We start from the raw sequence: 27,497 nt of genomic DNA, 5'->3' as shown, positions 1-27,497 counted from the left end.
TTCATATTAAAGTAATAGCTGTGAAAATCGAAAATCAACCTTTTAGTCAAATATGGAAGAATTTAAATTTTCATAAACAAACCATTTAGAACGTGTTTAGAATCGAGACACTTATAAATGGTCCTCGTGGGAACACGGCCGCCAGAACGGATGACGTCACCCCTTCAAAAGCCAACAACGGGAGGGGGGCACACGAGTCATAAAAGCGGGCTAGTTTCATTGTAAGGGTTGCTAGCCAACGATTACCCTTCTTCTTCGAAACTCTCCCCCTCTCTCGATCCAGCCTGTATCGTTTGGATGTTCACCAATGCTTCTCAAGCCGACAGGGGGCGAAACGTTTTGAGGACAGAAAGGATGCTACAATACACGCAATTAAATTGAGTTGGATTAACTTTCACTCAAATGTTCTGAAACTCTGTTCATCTTTACTTCAATCCATGTGACCAACCTCCTGCAACTTTATTGTGAAGACATTTATGGATTAATCTTGTTCGCTATGATGACCAAATCCACGATGTCTCAATACGTGTTTGCAGTTGTTTTTCTCTGTTTGTTTGTGCAGAATGTTACCGCCAAGAGAGGTAAGGCTAAAAATGGCGCAATCTCTTTTACCGAGCCAAATATTACGTTATAGTGGAGCCAACAGTGAATATTACGTTGCAATAAATTTCCTTTTAGTATAGTTACGAAGAATTAACTCATGTAATTTCTTAGTCATTTGCTTCAGTTAGAGCAACGTAGTCATAATTCGATTGAATGTTAGCCCGATGTGACCCTTTGTGTTTTAATACATTTTAATAAAATGAATGAAGCTGTGAATATTAAGAAGTTTAGTATCAAGATCTTTTGAAAGCGTTCTATATAAAATTTGAATAGTAATCATAGTCATTGGAGTGCAAATATCATAAAATAAAAGTGTTTAGAATATTTTGAAGAAAAAAAAAAACAACGATCCAACGATCCTTATTACTAATCGTAAAGTTAAATCATTATTAAGATTTCTAAAATCGTATTTCGCAGGACTGCAGATTTTCCTTCTTCTTTTCTTTTAATCGTATTCATGCACTAAAAAACGGATGTCTGCCGATAAGTTTGATGATGGAGCATGTATGTAGATACATAGGTTTATTGCTCATTCTCCCGCACAGTTCAGATGATATATTGATAATTATGACAGTACTACACTCTAAACTGCAGGGATCTAAAATAAATACAGGTAGACTGTAGCTTATTTGAAATCTCGAAGGATCTGAATTCATATCCATTGAAATTTGAAAATGTGAATTTAGGATTCAAACAAAATCCAGAAATCTATTGGTTCTAATTACAGTCTAACTGGATTTATTTCAAATCCCTGCAGTTTAGAGCGTAACGAATATACGTCACATTTGTTTCGCGCACATATCCACATTGTAAGGTGGTCGAGGTGCTCCTATATTACACAGGCTAAGCTATAAAGGCTATCAATTCCGGTCCTCATAACTGTTTTGAGGAATTACATCATGCCTTCCTTGATTGAGTGCAGAACATTGAACATTATGGGATTCGAACCCACAACCCTCTTCTTCTCCAGTGAGAGTTAGAAACGTACACTGTAAAAACTGTGGTGCTGAAACTGACACCAGTTGGTGTTAATAGAGGACCACATGCACCCTGAGGCGTTACAACTACACCTAGAGAATGAACATAGCGCCACATAGTATAAATGTAAGAACCAAAGGTGTTGTAATAACACCAATAAATGTTAAACTAACACTGTCAATTTAACACCGGTGTAAAATAACTGGTGTGGTTCTCTATGTACACCGGTAAACACCACAGTTTTTTTCTGTGTAAGGGCACTGTCCTACAAGGCGGGTCATGTGGTTGGCCCACTTTTTCGTTCAAAGTGCCCCACACCCTCATATAGCTGGAAAAGTATAGACGCACCCACCCGGGGCACCCACAATGTATAAGTGACGATAAGTTCAGAGAATTAAGTAGAAAAATTATAATTTCCTACTTTGTGCCCAATCAATTAATATTGGAAACATTCATTGAGTTATTAAACGATGACTTGTTACTCATATCCTTGCACACTCCCGCGATCCATGCGGTAAAACAACTGCGGCAATGTGTTAATTAGTCGCCGTAGTGACTAACGTTCAGTTTGGCGCACACGTGTTTGCTTTAATCAGACGGTCCATATCTTTCACATCAATTAGTATTTTGACGGGGAAGTGGATGCTCTCATTTTTTTAAATAACACAAAACGACCGATGGAAACTTGCTGCATGCCGATTTAAACACCTGTTGAATGACTATATGGAAAACTATTTTATTACCTACCTTTTAACCTGATTAAACACCAATGGACCGTATCATCAATTTCAGAAGGGAAGGCAGCTTTAAAAAAAATGGGACACAATGGTCTTTTTTCTAATAGTAGTCTACTCCGCACTCCATATGGATTTTGTGTTCCTAACTTTGAGACCAATGTGTCATAAATCCTCAATCATATCCATGGAATTAATAACCGATCTCATCCAACTTTCATCGGAAATTTTCCGATTCTTCACGATGCATGAAAATATCCCGTATTCAAATAACCTCTAGAACCATAGGGCCCTAGCTTGTTGCACAAGCCACATCATTTTCCATCATGGGCGGAAATCCCAGGATGGGGGGGGGGCAGAAGGACGTGTCACCCCTACTCAAAATAGTAGGGGGACACAATATCAAATGTCCCCCTACTATTTTTGTTCTTTTGTGATGGTAAGAAATACATCTTTCAAAATCGATATAAAACATGTATTTTCGTCTAAATGACCTTTAATTTTGGGTGATAACCTTTTTTTTTTGCTTGTCAAATTTTCCAGCCCCTTGTCCCCTCTACCTTTTGCAAGAGTTTTCCGCCCCTGTTTTCCATGGTATATATATCAATCATGTCATGTAAATCATGACTTTCAATAAATATATATAACCAATCTTAACGAATCTACACTCCAATCATTATACGAAGCTCATAAACGTTTTTCAAAGCCTAATGATTGTTGCCAAAACCGTCACAAATTAATAACCTTGCTGTCTGTCTACCAAAATTTGACGTGGCAGGCTTTCAATTTTTGGCGAAAAGAGTGGTGTTTCAGTAAAAATTGGCGAAAGAGTGAAAGCCTATATAGGCTGACGTAAATACGACGAATGAAAAAATAATATTAGCATTCATGGTCATTAATGATAATGATATATGGCATTTATGAGGCACCAAATCACAGTTGCCTATTACATGACGCATTGTGTATTGCTATTGCTTCAGTTGCAGCTTGGAAAAGATGATGGGGGTGTGGGGTGGGGGCATTTTTAAAGAATCAATCATGTCGGGTATAGCCATTCCCCTAACCTTGGTTGAGTGCAGCACAATTTTCATCAATTTGATTTGATAAAAAAAATATAAAAAATTGCTTGGATACCAATATGTCCTTTGATTTATTTTAGCTTGCACTATTTCTACGATAAAAAATAGAATGTTTACCTTTAGTTGAGTTTATTATACAGTTCCCCCTGTATATTGCAAAATAAGACTTAAAAGACATGTTAAAATTCAAGATTACGACCGTCAGATCGTTCAAAGTAGTAACAGACCTTTGTCTTCATGAATCTAAGCTTACAGCCACAATGACTTTTAATATATATTTTAATAGACGGGGTGCAAGACGGGGGTGTGAGATTATTAGGTGTTCTGTCTCTAACAGATCACCTATTGATTTCGTCAGAATTTTCTTTCTTTCTTTATTTCTTTATTCTTGGCACCTATGTTTGTCGCCAACTTTTCTCGAAATTGGCTGAATCAATTTTGCTGATTTTTTCGTCATATATAGAATCTATCATAGAGACGGCAAACTAAGGTCATATGGTTATGATGACGTCATCTACGCGCCATTTTGTAAAATTCTTCATTTGATCATATCTTCATTATCAATTATCAAAAATTAACAATATTTACATGACATTAATTTCATGTCAAGGGTCAACTGTCAATGTCATCAAAGGTCATGTAGAGGTCATGACGCGCGCGTACGCGCGCGTCAAAGGTAAAAAAATCGTCCAAATGACCTATAAAATTTTTTGGGTACGTTTCAGGTCATTTTAAGCATTTCGAAAATTTGCGCGCGCGCACGTATGCGCGCGCGTTTCTGCGCGTTACTCCTTAACGCAACGCAGAAATACCGTTTCTTTTAATATCATTGCATTGCTAATAAAATTCTGAGCAATTTGATACCTTGATCAACCTTCTACAACCATTAATAACGAAATTAACACCCGTTAAAGTTTGCAGCACGTGTGCGCGCGAGCTCTCACTATAGGCCATGTATGGGCAAAAACATGCCTATTGTAAATTCACTGTAGCTCTTTAAATAGTCCGTTGACCCCCAACCTTTTTTTTCATATATCGATAGAGTATGAGTTGTAGATTTGATTTCATGTCATCAATGTCCCTAAATTATATCATGACGTCATCAAAATGGCGCCTAAACTAGAAATTTCATTTTTTTAAAAATGACGTCATCAAATTTATGCAAATTTTGTTGTAACTTCTCATATATCGATTTCTTTTCGCCCAGATTTAAATATGTTGTAGTTTAGAATGTACTCTTTCTGATCAGTTTTCATAAATTTTCGTTTTGAGAATCGCATCATTGCGTAAAACAGCAATGAACAGAGGCATGCCATTTTTCTTCATTTTGCGTGTATTCTCTATGGGACATGACTTTTTCTCAAAACTAGATTCGACATTCCTCTATTTCGTGAGCCATATCTCCATTTCTTCTTGTCAGCTTTCCCTGAGCTTTTAACATGTTGTAGCTGAGATTCTGGGCTATCGGGAGTGTGCCCTTCATTTTTTGATCAGATGCCGGGATCATGCCCGTATTTCACTTGCAAAATTGGACTTGTAATTCTCAAAATTGCTTACGTGTAATCTCTATGGGAAATATCGTAGCTCAATGGATAACGCATTTGACTTGCTTTCTCGAGGGCGGAGGTTCGAGTCCTGGGGTGAACAAGATGATTTTTTTTTCAATTTTTTTTTCTTTTTGCCACCTCTTACATGATCCTTTATGATATAAATTAAAAGGCATAAAAGTTTAAATTTAGTATGATAAAACAGATTATAATTGCTTTTTTGATATCACATGTATTTTGCGTGTAATCTCTATGGGACATGACTTTTTCTCAAAACTAGATTCGACATTCCTCTATTTCGTGAGCCATATCTCCATTTCTTCGTGTCAGTTTTGCCTGAGCTTTTAATATGTTATAGCTGAGATTCTGGGCTTTCGGAATCGTGCCCTTCACTTTTTGATCAGATGCCGGGATCATGCCCGTTTTTCACTTGCAATATTGGAATTGTAATTCTCAAAATTGCTTACGTGTAAAGTCTATGGGAAATATTCTAGCTCAATCGGTTAGGCGTCAGACTTGCATCTCATTCAATCATGCGGGCAGGGGTTTGAGTCCGCGGGTGAACATGATTTTTTTTAATATCTTGCGCACGATCAATTATAACAATTTTAATAAATAATAGCTAAAATATTGCAAAATAAAACAGATTATAATCACTTTTTTTTCATATTATATCTATCTAATCATATCCGTCCATCCGCTATCTGTTATAAATCTATGTATATTTCTTTCTATCTATCAATCCATCCATCTGTCTGTCTATCTATCTACCTACATGACATGTCTATCTCACTGTCAAATATATATCTACATGTTTGAATATGTCTCTCTTTCTCACTCTATCTATTTATATATATGTCTATCTGTCTATCTACCTACTTTGCATATGTATCTGTCTATCTATCTCTCTCTCTGTCTAATATAATATATCAATCTGTTTAGATATGTATATCTATCTATCTTTCTATATATCCATCTATCTATCTGCCTGTCTATCTATCTTTCTATATGTATGTCGGTCTGTCTGGCTATCTATCTATCTATATATCTATCTATCTATCTGTCTATTTCTATCATATATATCTATTTGAATATGTCTATCTTTCTATATCAATCTATCTGTCTCTATCTATCAATCTATCTATATGTCTGTCTATCTATGTTTTATTAATATAACCACCTATCATTTATCTCTCAATCCATCACTTGATCCATCCATCGCGCCATCCATCAATATATATAGTCATGATCTATCTTCTATATATCTGTGTGAATATGTATGTCTGACGATTGTCATCACCACATTAATAATCACATTGAGCAATGGTCAAAATTTATTCTTAGGATGTCTAGAATCAAGATTATCAATCATATCTAAGTGATTCATTTTATACATTAGCCGACTCTGAATGAAAAATCATGACAGACCACCTAATTCGTCCGCATGACGAATTAAATTCTAGTTATTATTTTTATTTTTTTTTTACTTAATCTGATTACAGGGGTAAAAGGGTTACAGGAATAAAAAAGCTATTTCATGCTCTTCTTTCTTCTCACTTCCTCTAAATCTTTTTCTTTCTACCCCCCCCCCCCTCGTCTTTACCTTTTTTTTTTACTTTCCTCACTATAAGTACATGGATATCATGGCGGCCTGTGACCGAGTCACCGGACTCCCCCTGTATCACGACCCCTGCAATGACATAATCATGAGGAAGATCTTGTGAGACACCGTCTGCAATTAATTTCCCTGATCAACATAATCAAATCTCATAAACTCCTGATACGTCTAAGAGAGAATTGGGTAAAGACTGGTAGCAAGGGCGGATCCAGGATTTTCCAAGAAGGGCATTATTGCCCATGGAAAATTTGACAAGCAAGCAAAAAAAGGTATTCACCAAAAATTGAAAAAAAAAAAGAACTTTATTTTCTCTATGTAAAATTTGACAAGCAGAAAAAAGGTCCTCGTTTCTTTATGAATGTTCCTATTAAAAATATACTGTATGTTGTAACTTTTAAAAGGGTGGCACACTTGTGTAAGAACGGCAAATTTACATTAAAAATAATGATTATGGCTTTCAAAGGGGGGCATTGGCTAGCCTAGATGTGAACCCCCCTCCCCTGGGTCGGCCACTGAATTGTAGTCAATATGGTGCGTTGGTTAAAAACAAACGATACCGTCACCTGGTGGGTGTTTCATAAAGCTGTTCGTAAGTTAAGAACGACTTTAAGAACGACTGGTGATCCTTTCTTGTGATAAATGCATATTCATTGGTGATAGTTTAGCGCATAAGAAAGGTTCACCAGTCGTTCTTAAAGTCGTTCTTATCTTGCGAACAGCTTTATGAAACGGCCCCCTGGCCTGTCCTTGCTGACGATGTACCTAGCATGTCATCGCACAGAGTCAGGGCTTTCATTGATCATTTCCACGTTTAATGGGCACATGTTCAAGACTTTCTAGAAAACAAAACCAGATAGCATCTCTGCGGTACCCCCAACCAAATTATATATCCCTCTCCAAGTTCACCAGAGTCGCATTGTGTGCAATTCAAAACAATAACGAGAGAGACATGATTAACGGCCTGACAACGCACCCTGTTTGGTTCCGTGTATTATGAACTTGACGCAAGCGGTGACATTTGGTTTAGAAGTTGCAGATAATCTCTCTGTCCACTCGTGTTTAAGTCTCCAACAGTTGTCATTACGTGGTATTGACTAACTGAATTGTGTAACGTATTTGACAATAACACTATGAAATTGTCAAATATGAACTTTACAAATTGTTTGTTAAAACAAATTGCGTGCAAAGTGATTTGAGATTCTCTTAACCAACAGTTGGTAGATTCATATTTTGTCATTTGAGGGTCGGTTAAAATAATTTACCTGTTGTCTTGTTAGGTACTATTTTTGTGACGTATTTGAACATTGAAATGGACAAATAACTCTTCAAATAAGGAAGATTTATTCATGTGCTTTAGTTATTGCCTAGCTGCATCATAACTGTACACTGTAAAAACTGTGGTGTTAAAACTGACACCAGTTGGTGTCACACCCTGAGGTGTTAAAATTACACCCTAGAGATTGAACATAACACCAAAGAGTGTAAATGTAACAACCAAAGGTGTTGTAATAACACCTATGGGTGTAAAACTAACACCGGTGTAAAACAATTGGTGTGGTCCTCTTTGTACACCGGTTAACATAACAGTTTTTGCTGTGTATTAATTAAAGCAGAATCATTAGAATCTGTCGATAAATATCGATAAGGATACGGGTAGATGATTTCATTCATAACATTATGACACTGAAATCCTAAAACATTAAATACAATTGGATTGTGATATGTATTTTTGAAGCACTAACATGAGATTTGAAAATGTTTCGAACTGTCTCTCTGCATGTGTCAAAATAAAATCGATCTCAATAAAACTGCCGTAAATTTCATCTTTAAAAGAAATCACTCTTTTTACAAAAAGGTGGTCTCCCGTGAAATCGGATGAAAATTTGGTACATAATTTACATGGAATTTGTAGCAAAACGTAGTCTTATACTTTATTTAAATATGAATTGATTAATTAATTCATTCATTCATTCATTTATTTATCGGTTTGTTTTCTGTTTTCTTTAAATAGAGGTATGTTGAGTTATTGAAAATTGTTTTCCAAAAGTTCTGTTTACATTTAAATAATACAATCTTCATTATTCATAGGCCTAATAAATGCCTTGAAGATATTAGATGATTTTAGATATATGACAAGATGATTGCATTCGTGTGGTTTGTGTCATTGTACATATTCAATTTTGATATATGTTTCTTTAGTTGACACATTAATGACTCCCATCCATCAGGTGTGTCATTCGAGGGGTACACAGGCAGAACACTGAACATGCTGAATCGGAATAAAAAAAAACAGACAATTTCTATCAGAATAATCTCCTTCAAAGTTTGAAAAAAAAACCTTCTTCTCTTTCATCTCATTTGTCACATAATCGGTCGGATTCTCGTGCAACTGTATCATATTGCAAAGTTCGCGCCAAATTTTCTTTCAAAGTTATTGTCTGACACAAGGATAGTCTCGATGCCCCGCGATAGATTACACAGAACGTGCCAGAAGTTTACATTGCTATATTCATTTGTCATCACGGCTTGAAAACAAGCAGGAAAATTGTGTTTGCCCGTGGTGATGTTTGTCTGATGTGTTTGTCCTTGTACACCTATGAAAATGGCTTAAAATATATTCAATATCTTTTCTTTTCAATGGCATGTCATAAGAGACTCGTGTTTAAAACGATTTTCGTGAATACATATATATTTTGTTTGAATTAATAAAATATATCACCATCGCTTCGCGCAGGGTACAATGATATCGTAGATGGTTTAATTCTTATTCTCATAGTATACATAGACCCTAAATTCATATTCATTTTTTTATCTGCCCGCGACGAGGCTCTGGGTCTCGCAACTCGCAAAAGAAGCCACTTGCTAATCTCCACTTTCTCTCAGGAACTGAATAGGTCTAACGCTATTCACCGAAAAATTTTAAACTCTCAAAGCATTGAGTTATTCTTCCATATCCAAAGCACTAGCTGTGTTTGAAATCTCATATTGCAGTATTGCGTTTGTATTCCTCACCTGAACACCTCTCTCTATGTATATTTTGAATATCAATTAATATTATAAAGATTTGCTTACAAATCTTCATGAACTGAAAAAATCTGCCGACAGCCCCCCCCCCCATCAAAAATATCTTGCTTCATTTTCAAACAATAGGCTGGACTCTCACTGTTTAATGTAATTTATATATCTGTCAGTTTTGGAAAGAAATATGAACAACAGACTTCTTTCAAAATTAGATAAGCATTTGTGCACTGGCTGTTACAAATTATTGTTTGAATGGGCAACTGTTTCGACTTTGCTCCTGACTTTGCCAACTGCACATCAACAACCATTATAGATCTGTAATGACAAGCATACGGGAGTTCTAATCCATTCTGACGAAAGAGATCAGAACACCGTCGTTCTTTTTATTTGAGACTACCAGAAGCATGTTAAGCTTTTTTGTAAAAGGTTAGGCAAAAAAGCCAAATTTTCCACACAACTATTGGTTAAAATCTGTCCAAATTAGGTAACATATTTGCTCAATTCGATAATATTTGCCCAGAATATATATATATATATATATATATAATATCTGCCCAGAATATATACCAACATACATTACCCAAAAAAGTTGACAGTATGTTGCCCAATATTTTACATGTTTTACGTGTGTAGGGCTGAGGCCCTGAGATATTCTTTGTTTGTTTTGTTTTGTTTTGTTTTAACGCTCCTCCATTGGTTGTTAAAGGTCAAGTCCACCTCAGAAAAATGTTGATTTATATCAATAGAGAAAAATCAGACAAGCACAATGCTGAAAATTTCATCAAAATCGGATGTAAAATAAGAAAGTTATGAAATTTCAAAGTTTCGCTCATTTTCAACAAAATAGTTATATGAACGAGCCAGTTACATCCAAATGAGAGAGTCGATGATGTCACTCACTCACTATTTCTTTTGTTTTTTATTGTTTGAATTATACAATATTTCAATTTTTACGAATTTGATGATTAGGACCTCATTGCCTGAAGCACAAAATGTTAAAATAATGGAATTCCACGTGTTGAGGGAGGAATGAAACTTCATTTTACATGACAATGACGAGAAAATAAAAATATTTTATATTTCATATAATAAAATACAAAAGAAATAGTGAGTGAGTGATGTCATCAACTCTCTCATTTGGATGTAACTGGCTCGTTCATATAACTATTTTGTTGAAAATAAGCGAAACTTTAAAATGCCATAACTTTCTTATTTTACATCCGATTTTGATGAAATTTTCAGTGTTATGCTTGTTGAATTTTTCTCTTTTTATTCAAATAAAGTTTTTGTTGGGGTGGACTTGTCCTTTTAAAATTCGAAACTCTTTCATTAGTGCCTCCCCCCTCCCCTTACACGGTATCACAACCCACATTATCATGCATATAGGGTCTGATTATTCATTGACCACAAATTGCTAAATCTTTTCACGTATTGTTATAAACCTACACGATTTTGTTAAAGTCCTATATTAGAACTTCTTAGTAAAGATTAAGATTGCTGGATTTTCAACACAGATTATCGCCTATCTTTAAAAAAAATGAATTCGCTGCCAAGTAATTCAAAGTTTTCACGGAATTAGATGTAGTTCAGATACAAAAACTCACAACGTGCTTTATTCAGATCTAGTTTGATAAACTGGCTCAAATTACATTTATTCCATTCAGACGGGTAGTGCTACATCTTGTCTGCGCGATTTGATTACTGTAATCCTTTGTTTCATGTTCCCTATTAATGAATATGATACAATATGTCGCCAAGTAAATGATCAGTCAACCTTTTGCTGTTGAACGGCTTAAAGCTACACAATGTTTGTCATTCCAGCATTTGTCATTAAATCTGTGGAGGTGTCGTGGTCTAGTGGTTAAGACTTTAGTCGCTCGATCTGAGGAACGTGGGTTCGATTCCCTCAGTAAGAAATTTACCCATCTTTTAGTGCACTCAACCCATGTGAGTAAATGGGTACGGGCAGTGAGTAATTCTTCAAAGAGCTGTGAGCACCGGAATTGGTCATGCGGTAGACTAGCTTATAACCGGGGTGATATAGGTGCACATTGAGCACATAGCAAGATGTATGTATAGGTGAGCTATATACAATTCTTTTACATGTATGTTTTTTTAAGCACAAACAACTGTATAACGTGATCTAAGGGTTTTCACATTATGCATATTGTCTATAAAAATGTGTAACTTATCGGTGTACGTTTTGACAACAAATTAGTCTAACGTTTGACTTGTTACGTCACACCAAATTCAACAATCATTGTTGATGCATGGGTGTAATTGGAACCAATAGTTAGATTTAGTTGGATAATTGGAAATACACCAACACAATACCATGATTGCCATTATTAACCTGTTGACTGAATTTTGTAATTTCTATAGGCTTTGTACAGCAACCAACCGGTTTCAGTAGGCAATTGGTTAGGATATTGGGGACATCTCACTTTACAATAAACGTAGTAGGCGTCCTTAAAGTCTTGCATTAATTAACGAAACATCCAGGACCCAAAATGTATTTGACCGTCTGTTCTTTGTAAGGGTCAAACAGGTTTAAACAGCCTCTGTATAACATGACAGTATTAGTCGTTAACCATGTTAACACGTCAAGGCAGTTCCCCAAACAAGGCCTAATTAGTCAAGATCTGTCTTTTGGGGACACAGTATCAATACATCTAAAGGGTTTCTTCCCGGACAAGGTATTCCCGAGACGCTGCCTAGCGTCTTCCGAACAGTTATCGCCGTTGTAAACCGGTCTCGTTGAACTCCGCGTGGCCCTGTAACCAATCCCGTCCTCGCCCGTGATTTTTTTTTTAAACCAGAATTGGCTCTTCGCCCGCTGATTGCAAAACAATCACGACAAAATAGTCTATGATTGAAACAACTGCAGATGCGGGAAGGGGATGGGTTAATGATGAAGTAGGGGGAGGTAGGTAGGACTTGAGAAAAGAAAGGTGCACTTCTCTTGCGTAAATGTCCCGGTCATCGGAAAGACTCGGGGAGCTTGCGGATTTGGCCGAATGCCCATCACGGGAAACCCGATCGAGGGTTAATGGGACCGTTGATGGTGACTCGCTCTTTATCGGAGCCCTCATCCATTTCGCCGACGTGCACTCACCGCCCACCGCATTTCCGCTTTGTGATTGGTCACAAGTTCAGCTGAGATGCCGCGAGTGGGCGGGGCGGGTCCCTTTGGCTTGTGCACCTCGTCAACACGAATGTGACGCCGCGGAACGATATTTAACCCAAATAATAACAGAATAAACAGTGTGAGATATGAAGAATAAATGTGATGGAGTATTCCCAAGCGAAACAAAAACTTACAAAAAAATAAGGCTACATCAAATTCATTCACAGTAATGAAACTAAATACCGGGTAAAGCACAATCAAAGCTAAACACAATAGTCTGAATTTACAATTATCATTATAAAACTGAATGTTACTTCGCATCAACTTCTTGACTTTACAGGATATTGGACAAACTGAAAAAAATCATTAATTCGTCAAGTGGAATTGTTGACGAAACCGAAGTTGGCAAGTCGAGATGGGAGCTCTGCCCGACATTTCGTCAATCCTCAAGCTGGCAAAGGTTTTTGTTATATTGTTTGGACTAACCTGCATTTTTCATATCACTTGCTATCCAAATTTTGAATTGGGATTCGTTAAGTTGATTTAGCAACAAGTAAGCATAGGTAGTCAGTTGGAAGAAGGACTGGCTAAAAGCATGAATCTAATAATGTTTTCCCAGTATGCTTGATATCATCAAAAAATATCATTCAGTGTGATTAAAATTGCAGTTGCGAAATATCATGCACCCAACATCCAGAGACTTGTGAAAGTGACAACTTGAAGCAGTGGTCCAAACATGCCGAAATCTTATATTTCAAATGGTGATGTATCAGGTCGACCCCATACATCAATAATTATATCCGATTTATAAACGTCTGACAAACATAATCATTAATCCAGTCACAGCATGCGACTGCATGACTTCCATGTAATCCATGTACTCCTGCAGTATGTGCAGTCCATAGAAAATATATCTCGACGGTGCAGTCACACAGGTGAATTCAACACCAGACCGATCAAAGCTACACTGTAGTATACGTTATAACCAATGACATGTGTTGGGTCGGTTTGGATTCGTTTCGTCGGTGTGACTGACACCTTAAGTAGGTCAGCTAGAGGTATTTATGAAGCATGCTTTAAAACATATAACTCTTTGCCGGAAAATGGCGTCACGCACGAACTATTCAGCGTACACACACTTCCGGATTAGATTAAGTGTTTCACCTGAAAGTTATTCCCAAGCTAAGACTCCCTTTCTATCGTTAATGCCCCAGTCACATTATGTGCAACCGCCTTCAGACCGACCAAAGATATTATATTATTACCAATGGCCTGCCATGGGTCGGGCTTGAGTCGGTTTCGTTAGTGTGTGACCGTAACGTGGATTCAGTCATCGGCTTGCCTTGCCCGACGTACACTGACTGAACCTTTCACGTATCAAACCGTGAGTTGAGATGAAGCGAAGTAGATTGTTCTTGTTATGTTCCGATTGCACGCATACATTCAAGCATTTTGTCAACAAGTGTTTACGAAAAAGAAACGCGGGTGTGGACAGAGGTTGTGGAAACCATGTCCAGGCGCCAGCAGGGAGGGGGCAATATAGACCTGTTTCCATACATGTTACTTTCGTTCGGGCTCTTACCCCATTTTTGTCAGTTACACTATTCAGGTAAAGAAGAGGGGGTGGGCGATGTGCCCCTGCCTCCAATATGCCGTGATAGTGGTTGTTAGGGTAGATATTTCAAAGGATCTGAAGGAATTCGCAACTTATCCACTTAAGGCCCGATAGGAAAACTGGAAAATATCACAATTAAATGATATCATTATGAATCTATCATTACAATGATTATTATTGATTAATAATTGAATAATTAAAACAAGTTATCTACCGCTCCACATCCCTCCCCCACCGCCCTAATCCTCTCTACCCCCCCACCTCTCTCTCTCTCTCTCTCACACACACACACACTGCCTCCCTCCCTCCTCACTTTCTGTCTTTCTATCACATATCTTTATACCTACTTTACATTCATCGAAAATCAATACGACTTTTGTTTTTGTATATTTCCAGAGATATTCAGATGCGACTTTGAGGACCCACGCTCGTCACTCTGCGGGTTTAGGGTTCAATTCCCCCAGAAGAGCTTAGAGCATCGGGATGAACAATGGGATGTGAGGCGTGCCTGGGCGAGCAGGGGTGGACGAGATGGGCCCACTACCGATACTACACTCAACACCCCGCAAGGTAATTTACTCTAAAAGACGAGTAGGGAAATTCCACTCTTAAAAGGATTGAAAATGTTAATTCCTTAAAGGAGTGAAAATTTGAATTCTTTATAGGAAGTGTAAATATTTTCTCTTAAATGAGTGAAAATTTTCACTCCTAGGAGTACATAATTAATTTCTCTCAGAAAAGAGTCACATGTTCACTCTTGAAAGAATAAAAATATTAACTCTTAAAGGAGAGTGACTCAAGAGTGATTTTGTATATTTGCGAGTATATGATTGACTTTAGGGATCCATGGGGGTCGTCAGTAATCGATAAGGTATTTTTAGATATAGATTTACTAAAAATCACTATTCTTAATTAACTCTTAATATAGTTAACATTTCAGTCATACTTGTATAAGTATGAATTGATATTGTGTATTGGTTGCAAAAATTGTGCCCAAACGGTAATCATTGTAAACTCTAGTCTAAAGTATATTAACTTTTTGTTTGTTTGTTGTTTAACCTGTAGATTCACTTGTAGTTAAATGTAAGTGTTACGTCTTTATTCATCTACACGCATGTAATTATTAAGATAATGCAGTTTTATTTATCATTGCTGTTGACATTGAATTGAGCTATCTGTTTATTCAAAGTTGGACTATATCAGACCTTAGACAACGACGTTTAGATAATAAATCTAGGCGAAGTGTCTAGGTCAAGCGGGGATCTTTACAAAGAATCGGCAAAGTTTTTAGAGTCTTACTAATCTGTTTCGAGGGCACAAGGTGACAACTTAAATCACTCGTGACGCACACTCGTCGGGTAAAGCCCTGGAACATCTTCATTTTTAGACCCGTGATTGAAGTAGATTGTTTGGCATGGATATAGAACTACTGTTTTCGAAGGCTTTCTAGTTGCCATGGATATGACACATACTTGGGTTATTAATAAACAAGCTACAAAAAAAGTCAGCGATATTGAAAATATTCGAGCGATAATAAGGGGTATTATGGTGTGTGCGTGAGAGGGGGAAAGAGGAGAGAGAATGATTAGATTAAAAGGTAAATAAACGATAGATAAATGAAATAAATAAACCCCAAAAAATAATGAATGAATGAGATTAAAATAGGAAGAGAAAATAAGAAAGAAAGAAAGAAAGAAATTAATGAAAAAAGAGAAAAGGAGAAAGAAAAAGAACAAAAAAAGGATGGAAATTTAGAAAAGAAAGAAAGAAAGAAAGAAAGAAAGAAAGAAGGAAAGAAAAAAGAAAGAAAGAAAGAAAAAAAAGAAATAGAAAAAAGAAAGAAAGAAAAAAAAAGAAAGAAAGAGGAAACGAAGAAGGATTTGATGAATTAGGAGAATAAGAGAAGAGATGTAGGTCATTGTAGGTGTTCAAACTACACTATAATAAACACCAAGGAGAAAATGATGAAAATATGAAAAAAGGAGAGGGAGGAAGATAGAAAGGAGAGAGAAGAAAATATGGGAGAGGGGAAGGAAACAATCTATCTAACTCAAATAGACCAAATAACTGCAGCACGGTACTTCAAATGAAACGTATATTTAGAAACAAAATTATATTTGGGAGGAAGTCGCCATAAACGCGGGCGAGGACAAACACACCGGGGCATGTGGGGATTATTCATAACCATGCAGGTCCATGATTTGTTGAAATAGCATCAATTGCCTAACACAATCTCAAAATTGCCCAAATAATTATTCAATAAAATGGGAATTATATCCCGTCATAATTAAGTACTTATTATCCAAGTTATACATTTAGAGACCTTATCTACTCATTCCAGAAGGTAATTTTATTGCAAAATGCCAAAATAAGTCTAATATAGGCCTAGACCATAAATATTCATCCCTCTGGAAGATACGTAATTGTTGACAACTTTAAAGTGAGTTAAGGGGACTCTCAAGTCCATGGGAAACTGTATAATCATTTTATGAGAAATTAAAAGGAAATAGCTTATTTCGATGGGCTTTCTGCCTGCTCCCAAACTTTCTAACTGCATTTAATTAATGAGTGATATTTGAAGTCGATATATTTGAAATATAAAAAAGGTGAATTTTAATTGAGAATATAAAATATTCTTTAAGTTTTGAAGATTAAATTTCAATAAAATAATCCCCCTTCTCTCTCATGTGCACTACCTCCCCCCCCCCTCCCTCACACACACACACACACACCCACGCACACACACACAGACACACACGCACTTTTCCTCCTTCTCTCCGTCTCTTTATTTCGATCTCTCATGGAGTATAATCTGTTTTGATAGATTTGGGAGTTCCTCACTGGTATCATGGTTTCGTGCCCAGAATCATACACTTTATTCATTCCAAATCATTTATCATTAAAAACAATCATATTGCAAAGGAACGGGACGCCTGTGATTATGACTTCCTCACCCCCCCCCCCCTCCTCCCCTGCTAGAAATATTAACACTTTGAAACGGCGTAGTTTTCATACTATTTCAACGTCTGTTATACAAACTAAGAAGGATAATCGTGGGGGAAAGGGGTAAGTCAACCCATCCCCCCCCCCTCCCTTCGCCCATGCTCCATTTTGGTGAATCACCTTAGCCCGTGTTTCGTGGAAGGTGCCAAAACAGACGCTAATTTCTTCGTCATTATCACTTTATCTCACGGCGAATCGTTATGTTTATGAAAGTAGAAATTATCAATCTACAAAAAATGGGCCATTAAAACATGATTTCCATCCAATCTGAAAATCAATCAGGTTTGTATGTCGGATCCATTAGCCTCATTAAGAGAAGGGAACCCGTCAATTAAGCTCCTTCAGTTTAAATGATGAACACGGATAATGATGTCATGTTTCAGAATGACTGTTGAAATTAGCGCATCGCCAGTTGAGAATGCAACACTGTTAAACGTGGGAATATAATGAGTCATGACAGACCCTAAAAGCAAGTTCGTATATTGCATTCCAATACTCTAAAATAGATTTACATTATCCACTTATACAATGTCGTTTCTGTTTCTGATGTTCCACTGTATTATGTCTGACGAATCCAGTAATGCCCTTCCAAATTTATTCCATTTGTTTAAATATATTTTAATACTCTCCCTCTTGAATGTCATTATCATTATTCTCCTTCTATTTTTTAAGAATTATTTATTGTAATATCCTTTAGAAATAACCGAGTCCTACATTAACGAGAGTTATAGTCTAGACCTGTACTTCACTTTCTACAGAATCTCAATATATGCAAAGTACATCGACTCCAGATGCGGGTGCATAATGTATGGTTTCCAGTACATATTTTTTGTGCTTCTTTATTTTGGTTGGCACTGATTTCACTTAATAATATGCAATTTCCTTTAAAGAAATATATGAATCATTCCGAGATCCTGCCCCATTGAGAAAGCCTGTATGCATATAGTTATCGATGTTTGTTAGAAAATAATAATTATAACAACAACAAAAATGTCACATCAATAACAACAACAGCAACAGCAATAATCATAATAATAATAGTAATAATAATAACCATCATCATCATCATCATAATAATAATGATAATAATATAGTAACAATGATAATAATAATAATGATGATAATGAAAATGATAATGATAATAATAATTATAATAATAATAATGATAATAATAAGAATAGAAATTTTAATGATAATAATAATAACAACAATAATGATGATGATGATGGTGATGATGATGATGATATTTTGTACATGTATGCAGTTCGAAAGAAAGTGTTCAATTACCTGTGCCATAGAGGAATCCGTAGAAACTTGATCCTCCATTATAATTGGAAGGCATCTGATCAGAAGAAAAGCTGATCATCATTCTCTGCATTCGTCCGAATTGAAAGAGTTCTCGTATAATATAAACTGCATATCTAGAACATACAGGCTTTCCATAAGGTAAACAAGAACAGCAGTTCACCATCGACTAATCAAAGTTCTCGTATCGATCTACGACGTATGGCACGACGTACTGATATACGACGTATAGGCACACGATATATTGATGGACAACATAAAGATGCACGATCTATATTGATATATATACGTCGTACATGAAAACGATACACGTCGTATACAGGACGTATTGATACGCGACATTGTGGAAACACGATGTACTGGTACACGACGTATGGACACACGATGTATTAATACACGACGTATTGATAAACGACGCATACATTCACGACGTGGATCACGGAATAATTATTTTCCGCGTCAGATCGCTGTAATATTACTACTTCGTTTCAATTTACTGACAGACGACTGTTTCTGAATGCTCCTGGGATATCTTGCTTCTCAAAAGTCGCTAAACGCCGTACAAGATACGATACGATACGTTGAAACAGGATAGATCGTCAGCTTTCCCCTCGATAAAGCCCCTCTATTCAGGCTATGGATTTGAGCCGCATGTAAACAATATATTCACAGAATACCACAAGACAATGATGATATGCTTCACTTACTACCATTGTTCTATATCTCTTGATAGGTCAAAGAGTTTTACTAATACACCATTTTGTTCACTCTGGCTGCTGAAGTACATCCAGTCTCTTATTTAATGATTATGAATCACATTCGTTGCTATGCCAGTACATAAATTATATTTCAGAGATTAGCATGAAAAATGCACCAAAACTTATTTTGTCTCAGTTTGTCTCCACCGTGCACTATAACTTTTAAAAGATAGTTTGATAGTGTATTATCTGTGTCTTTAAAATACCATATGCATTAAAACTCGATTTTATATTTTGATTTCATAAACTCTGAGCTGGACAATCCATTCTATATTGGCATTTCTAACATACATTGTTTTACATATCCCCAGGGTCCTATGGGTACACCAAAGCGACGAACCAAACCGGAAGGTATTTCTACAGCTTCCGGGTGATGATAGTGTCTCCGAGTCTGGTCCTGTCGAGTGGGCGTGGTCGACTGAGCTTCAGCGCTTACCTCTGGACCCACCTACACCCCGTACGGAAAGCGGACAACCTACCAACGTTCCGGGTGCGAGGGTGTGGCGACGAGATTAGCTGGTCGTTGCAGGGACGCACAGCGGCCTGGCAGGAGGTGGACATAACCATCAACTGCAACAAGACGTTTCAGGTAAAGGAAGAAACGAGTTTCACACTGGGCGTTTTAGCGTGCGCTTGTAATCCAAGCTTTGGGGAAGTCACAAATTGATGCAGAGGTTCGAGCCCTGGTCACGAATTTCGGATGATGACGCTAAAGGTCGGTCCCAGACGTAACTAATCATATCTGATTGATACACGTCTGACAAAACTCAATTACACACATCGCGACCCATGACGGATTCAAGAACACAGTTATTGTATTGACAATGCCCGTCAAATGATAAAGAACAGCTGGAAGGTCTTTGTAAAAAATTGGTGAACCGTAATAGCAGTTTCGTCATAAATTTCGGAATGCAAATCTGCCGTTTGTCTAGAGTCCAGGACGCTGATTTGATTCACCAATTTTCGACAAAGACCTGTTGGTTGTACTTTGTCCTGAAGAGCATTTGAGAATACATTTTCTATGTTCTTTGATCTGTCGTGCGTTGTGGAGCAAAGACTTTCTATTGTTTCTATCATCAGGGAGACTGTTTCATAAGAAATTCCGTGTAACTTTTGCCATTATGATAGTCTATCTACCCCTCACTTACATGAAAATATTTTATCTAATTAAGTGAATAATTAATGATCCTTGCTACAATATCCTAGCAGATACAATCGGTGCAAATATATTGCCATGAAGCGTCTTGTCAGTATTTTTTTCACTCAAAATCTACTCTTTACCCATCACAGGAGTAGATGTCATAGGCTTGAAATCATTACCAGTGGTATAGTATTTAGACTAAACAACCCATAAATGCTTTCTCTTCAAACTCCCGATCCCGTTATTTTTTAAGCAAACTAAAGTGGCTGTCAATCTCGAACGTTTTAACCAACCTGTGCCGACGCACGTATGGCAAGCCGCTTATTTAATCAAATATCTTGATATCAAGAAATATATTTTGTTATTGAACAAACTCAGGGGGATTTTCATATAAAAAGGTAAATCATCGATAGTTAATGTGATTAATAAAATGCAATCGTTGATTTTAAGAATGGAATGATATAAAAAAAAATGGCTGGTCACCAATAGAGACTAGACATACGGTGCCTAAACGTCCTGGGTCCCGTCTTAGAAAGAGTTGTGATTGATCCGATCAACATCCACCGTCAGTAGCGTACCTAGGATTTTCCACAGGGGGGGGGGGCAAAATCTTCCGCCAAAAAAATGACAAGCAAAAAAAGGGTCTTCTACCACCAATAAAGGATTTTGTACCAGAAAAAAAATTGACAAGCAAAAAAAAAGGTCCCCAACAGGATATAAAGGACATTTCGCACCAGAAAAAAATTTTTACAAGCAAAAAAAAGGTCTTCAACTTAAAATGAGGGGAGACTGGTGGCTCCTCGGGGGGGGGGAGCAGAGATACGTCCCTTGCATGGGTTGTGACTCGTCAGGGGGTAGGTACGCTAATGTCCACCGTATGGAAATCCATCATTGTCAGAAATTTTTCTTCAGGAAATATGCACAATGTTTATTTTTTTGTGAACAAAGAGGAGCACACTTAGTTATCAAGACACTGATGAATGTATTAATATGCATCATATCTGGAAAACAATTTAAACAAATGTCCATTTTAGATGTTGGTGTTGCTGGCTTTCCATTGGCTGTGGTCAATCGTAATTCTTTGTAAGATGTGGCCCAGGTGTGACAAATAGTGTGTTTGTCACTCTTTCATCGTTATCACCGTGATGATTTATGTAAGACATAGGGGAGGGGGGGTGAATGAGTTCCGATCCCAATTTGACAGATTTTTATCAAGGGAAATTAAATCAGCGGTCTATTGCGTAATGTGATTAAATCAGTTTGGTATTTTTCCTGTAATTAATCTTCTCGTTAACGAGCGATGATTTTTCATATTCAAGTGTTTATTAAAATGTATCATCAAGAATTACAACATTTACAAAGGATTTACATGATTATAACATAACATAGAATAATGTTAACGAACGATATTACAGTCATAATTATGTTAAAAAATAATCTTGTGTATTAATCATAATTATGTTAACGTTCAAAGTACACGTATATGATACGAAAAACTGTTACTTACATTTATCTAGAATACTGAGAATAAACTACTATTAGAAAATTTAGTAAAAAGTTTAAATAACGTCTGCCCAGTAGCTAACTTAACCAAGTAATCAACTCAATGTGAGACACAATCGTTACCCAATACTCTATGAGGCTTATCCTTACTCTCTTTATCCATACTATAGATCGGCTATAGACCCTATGGAACAATTATAACCTGTTGCAACCAATTGGTAATTACAAAGCATGTGAAACAATATTTGAACCACATTGGTCAACGTTCGGTTTAATATTACTATTGACAAAAAATTTAAGTCTATTGATTTTATAGTGAAATAAAATTATAAATAGGATACGAAAGAGTGGGTAACTGTAACATTTTTTCTTGAAATATACCTGCTGTTATTTCACTCAACATTTTGAAATAATAAAGACAACATGATATATTATGATTAATTTCATTTTCCTCCTTTGCAACAGTTGGTGTTAGAGGCCATTCACCGGATGCCGGGGTCAAGTGTAGCTGTGGACGATATCCGGGTCACAAGTATGCTTGATCTGAGTAAGTTAAATTCCCTATAATATAAAAATAAATAATAATAATAATAGGCATTTGTATAGCGCCATTTATCTAGAAACAATCTATTCCGAGGCGCGTTGTCATTATCATTATTACCACGGCCTGAGCTCGAGATGCCTATCAGCGCTCGTGCATTCAAGGAATTAATCCTGCCAGTTACCCATTCACCTCTCCTGGGTTGAGTGCAGCACAGTGTGGATAAATTTCTTGCTGAGGGAAAATACGCCATGGCTAGGATTCGAACCATTAAACTTCTGTTTTAAAGGCGAGAGCCAGAACCACTAGACCACGACGTGCCCACAATACAAAATGCTAATCATCGAGGCTATTAGTAAGGATATAACCGAGATAACTATGGAACTGTTCTAACACGTCCGAAGCATAACCGAGGGCAAATTGACTGTTTCTAAGGTAACAAATGTGTGTGATTCTATAACGCCCCCCCTTGAAAAAAAATGATGTGTAAACGTTTTTTTTTTAAGATAATGCTAATGAGATCCCTGTTACCTATCGCACCATCCTTGTCCCATAACCATGACTAGTACTAATGACTAGTCATAACTAGTCATTAGTAACAGTCATTAGCAAATTTTCCTGTCAGTGTTAGCTAATTTTATTGACGGGTCAATGTCCAAGTTCATCATTCATAATTATAAAAGAATCATTATACATGCAGTCATTTTATCGGTCTAGATAACTTGGTCTTTGGCAAGCAGCCGGTCTACTTCTCAGATTGTCTAATACCACAATTAATACCACAACTAGTAGGCCACAATTTGGCCTACTAAGTGTCGTTGGTCTACAATACACTGCAAAAACTCCGGTGTTGATTTAACACCAGCCCGGAATCTATATATGTCTACACCAGCGAAGTGTTAAACAACACCAGTTTCGTTTTGGTCTAACACCAGAAAGGTGTTTATACAACACCAATATGTATTAAAATAGCATCGGTTTGATTACAAACTGGTGTTGTTTCAATATTTATCTGGTGTGGACATATAGATTCCGGCCTGTGTTAAATCAACACCGGAGTTTTTGCAGTGAAGACATGATCTATCACCCAATAAGTATAATCTTCATTTGGTCTAATTCCATTATTCCACATTGTTTTGCTCCTTTTCTCTCACCCACCCCCTTCCTGCGAATAGAGGACCATTTTCAGAACAGAGTGACGTCATCCTCCTTCGACCACTATGACGAAACATTCACATCACCTCCTACTACAACGACAGAGGGGAACACGATCGACAGGTCCCTTCTTATCACACGTAAGCAATGCTTTCTCCCTATATATTTTTTTCTACCTATATTCACTTTATAATCGGTCAAAGCCACTAAAATGGCATATGGAGTAAGAACAAGGGTGCCGCAGTTGGACATGATGCGAATCGTCTTCACTGCTCCCACCTCACCCTTCAAATAGGCCTAGTGAAATGGGGAAAAACACAAAATTAAAACCAAAGAAAAGAAATTTTTTAATAGACGAATTTTAATAATAGAACTGAGTAATGAAATTATATAAGTTATCACGATGGTTGTTGAAATTGCAAAGAAATTATATTTTAATCGCCTCCCCCTATCAAAATATCCAAGGGCCGCCCCTGGGTGCTCCCCCCCTCCCCTCCATTCAACCCTCATAATTATATATTTTGCAGTGAAAATTTGTTGTTGGACAATACTGTATATCCAATTTCAAAATAGTAGCTCAATGGATTATTTTAGTCTCCCTAATAAGGACATTAATGTTTAAACTGATAGATAATCCCAACTTAATTTTCAAGGAATCCTAAAGAAACTTCACTTAGGTATAATCAGGGGAGGGTTTCATGAGAAGTTTAGTCAGACATTTTCACTAGCTGCTTTTCTCTCAGCTAATCAGATGCAAGGTTTTCTAGTCTGTCAGGTGAGTGAAGATCTCTGACAAAGCTTTTCACAAAATGCCCCCAAGAACGGTAACTAATACTCGTTTTATTCCCAACTGGTTTGTATCCCATGCTGCAGTATCTGGTCCAACTATCGGAGCTATAGTCGGCATCATCCTCGTCATCCTCCTACTCAATCTCCTTATCTTCATCATCCTCAGATTCAAGTAAGTCATTGATTATACTGCCATAAGTTGCCATGGTGACTGGTATAATTTTAGGTTTTATAATCAGATTCGAATGAAGTCATCTTGATTACATTGATGGTGGTGAGTTCATAACAGTGACTTGGAAGAATTTGAGGAAAAGTTGGAGTTTGGAAAAGCACGGATCAGCTAATCATGGACAGTTGAATGATGTAGGCAAAAGACAGATACGGTGTAATATTAAACAATATAAGCGAGCAAGAAGATCGTTGAAATAATGTTTAGCTTTTGCACGTGGAAATGTGACAGTGAAATTTTATATCGGGAAGCAGTTCAAAAGATAATAATATTGATTATGCAATATAATGATAAATCAACGAACACAAGAAACTATGATTTTGTGAAGATTGTAAGTGCAGCAGTCCCTCACCCCCCTTCCAATCACCAGCATCAACGCCAGAGCCCCAGTGCTACACGTTATGAGCTATACAAAGTTCAAATGCAGAGAATATTATTTTTATATCATGCGAAAAGAGGAATATCTTACATTTTTATTCGTCAAGTGGCGAAAGACTATGATATTAGTAGTTAAACAGAAAGGGAATTATCTAAAGTTTAGACTTACGATGACGTTAAATGGTCAAACAAAGTTATCAAAAACGCGGATGCGAAACGCCAATGAATTTAAGACAAGCTTTTCCTTGGACCGATTAGACTAACCAAATTACGTATGCATTTACATTTAAAAAAAACAGACACATTCCTGATACATATTTCATAACGGTAACTGTCGTTATTTATTTTTTTCAGGGTAAAAAATGGTAAAAGAAGACAGGCAAGTCTGAGGCGCCAGAGCAAAGCCCAAATCGAACAGCCGCACGATACCGAATCGGCTATCAAGAAAGACCCCATCCCTGTAGATCATCTGAAGAAGCGCTACATCGATGAAGACAACTATATCGTACCCGATGAAGGTTTCTGTACCGACGACTTGGAGAATACATGCGATTCCTTCATGGACACATCCACTTCATGCGACACCAATAGATCTTCTGAGACGCACTACACCGGATTGTCACTTGTTCGGACGTCCTCGAAAGAAGGGTCATGGGAGAACCGACAACAGGGAGGTGAGACGATAAGCTCTCTGGAGCAAGACCAGCCTCCAAGGGAGTATTCCGTGAAACGAAAAGCACCTCTGAAACCAGTGTTGTCTCTGCGCTCTGATGACGGAAAACCCGATTCGCCACCGCCGAAGAAACCACCACTGATACCGAATCTTCGCAAGGAAACACTGACGTCAGACTCTGTGATATTTAACCTTCATGGTAGGAGGAAAGAATCCTTAGCTCTTGAGTTGCCATTGTCTCCTAGAGGAGGCGGTAGGAAAGAGTCTTTGACTCCGGAGGCTGTGATTTTTAATCCTGGTGGTAGGAGAAAGGAATCATTGACCCCTGACCTGCCACTGTCTCCTAAAGGTGGTGGACGAAAGCAATCATTGACGCCGGAAATCCCTTTGCCACTGTACAAAAGAAAGGAATCCCTGACTCCAGAGATCCCCGTCATGCTAGTCACTGGCAGACGCAAAGAATCGCTAACCCCAGAAACACCAGTTGCACCGAAGGTTGGCAAACGGAAGGAATCGTTGATACCCAAAGACGCAGAAGCATTTCCAGATGTTGGTAAACGAAAAGAATCATTAACACCCGACACACAACCCTTGACGCCGGATAAACCCACCATTTTAGTTCCGGGCCGACGCAAGCAGTCCCTCACGCCAGAAGCGCCCTCTCCTGTGCCACCAACAGGCAGGCGCAAGGAATCTCTCACTCCAGAGACACCTACAATGCCACTTCCCGATATTCCTCGCATCATACCCCCAACAATACAAGTCAGCGGCGATGTCTGGTCGTCCCCAGGATACACAGAGCTATCCCATACCAGAAAATCCATCCGCAGGGACTATGAAAATGCACAGCTCGGTAAAGAAGACCAAAGCGATAAGAACACAACACCAAAGAGCAATTCATTAAATGTCAGCCAAGACGAGACTGGCTACCTCACGCCATCAGGACTATCAACGGGTCTCCCCTTCTATGAGTCTGCAGATCCCGTGAAGTTTGCGAGGGAACGGGCAAAAAGAAGCACCAGGAAACTCATTCACGAATACCATGATCTTAGTCACTCGAACAATAAATCCCATCCGCAGTATGAATCGTCGGTAATAATGGCTACAACCCCTCCAAAACGAATGCAAATATCCACCATATGGGATGCAGACTCGGACTATGAAGAACTGCATATCTAAAAATGCAATCATGTCTGTGTATTTTCTAATGATGGACAGCGGATGATGTTCATTTTAGTGTTAATGAGAGCATGATTATTCTAATTAAGTCATGAAGAAACGAAGAGGTTCACCTATGCAATAATGTATTTTTTCATCTGTATATTATATGTTGGATCGTTGAGAATACCACTTTCTTTCCAGGGGCCGCTTCATAAAGCTGGTCGTAAGTTAAGAGCGACTTTAAGAACGACTGGTGATCCTTTCTTGTGGTAAATGATATTGACCATTAAATGTTCATTGTTAGAGCGTAAGGAAAGTTCACCAGTCGTTCTTAAAGTCACTCTTAACTTACGAACAGCTTTATGAAACATCCACCTGGATACTAGCATAAATGTTTCAGATAAGATTCAAAGCAGCTCAAATCGATAGTCAGTATAGTATTTTTTATGTTTTCCTTCAAAATTGGTACATATTATGTTAAAATACTACTGGATTAATATAAAGGTGACACTGCTTATCATACTCGTTCTCAAATAGAA

At 37.4% G+C, this 27,497-nt stretch overlaps 1 protein-coding gene across 1 annotated transcript; it reads left to right on the top strand.

The window, feature by feature from the left end:
- The first annotated feature begins 194 nt into the window (after positions 1-194).
- On the top strand, positions 195-27,247 carry LOC121415775. The gene is made up of 7 exons (XM_041609104.1): positions 195-581; positions 14,719-14,892; positions 19,700-19,977; positions 22,498-22,579; positions 23,749-23,868; positions 24,602-24,689; positions 25,479-27,247. Exons 1-7 carry the CDS (start codon positions 497-499, stop codon positions 26,974-26,976), a joined length of 2,325 nt encoding a protein of 774 aa, XP_041465038.1. The 5' UTR covers positions 195-496; the 3' UTR covers positions 26,977-27,247.
- The last annotated feature ends 250 nt before the right edge of the window (positions 27,248-27,497 follow it).

This window comes from Lytechinus variegatus, chromosome 5 (genome assembly GCF_018143015.1).
Source record: "Lytechinus variegatus isolate NC3 chromosome 5, Lvar_3.0, whole genome shotgun sequence".
NCBI lineage: Eukaryota > Metazoa > Echinodermata > Echinoidea > Temnopleuroida > Toxopneustidae > Lytechinus > Lytechinus variegatus.
This window is presented reverse-complemented; position numbering and strand designations above follow the sequence as displayed.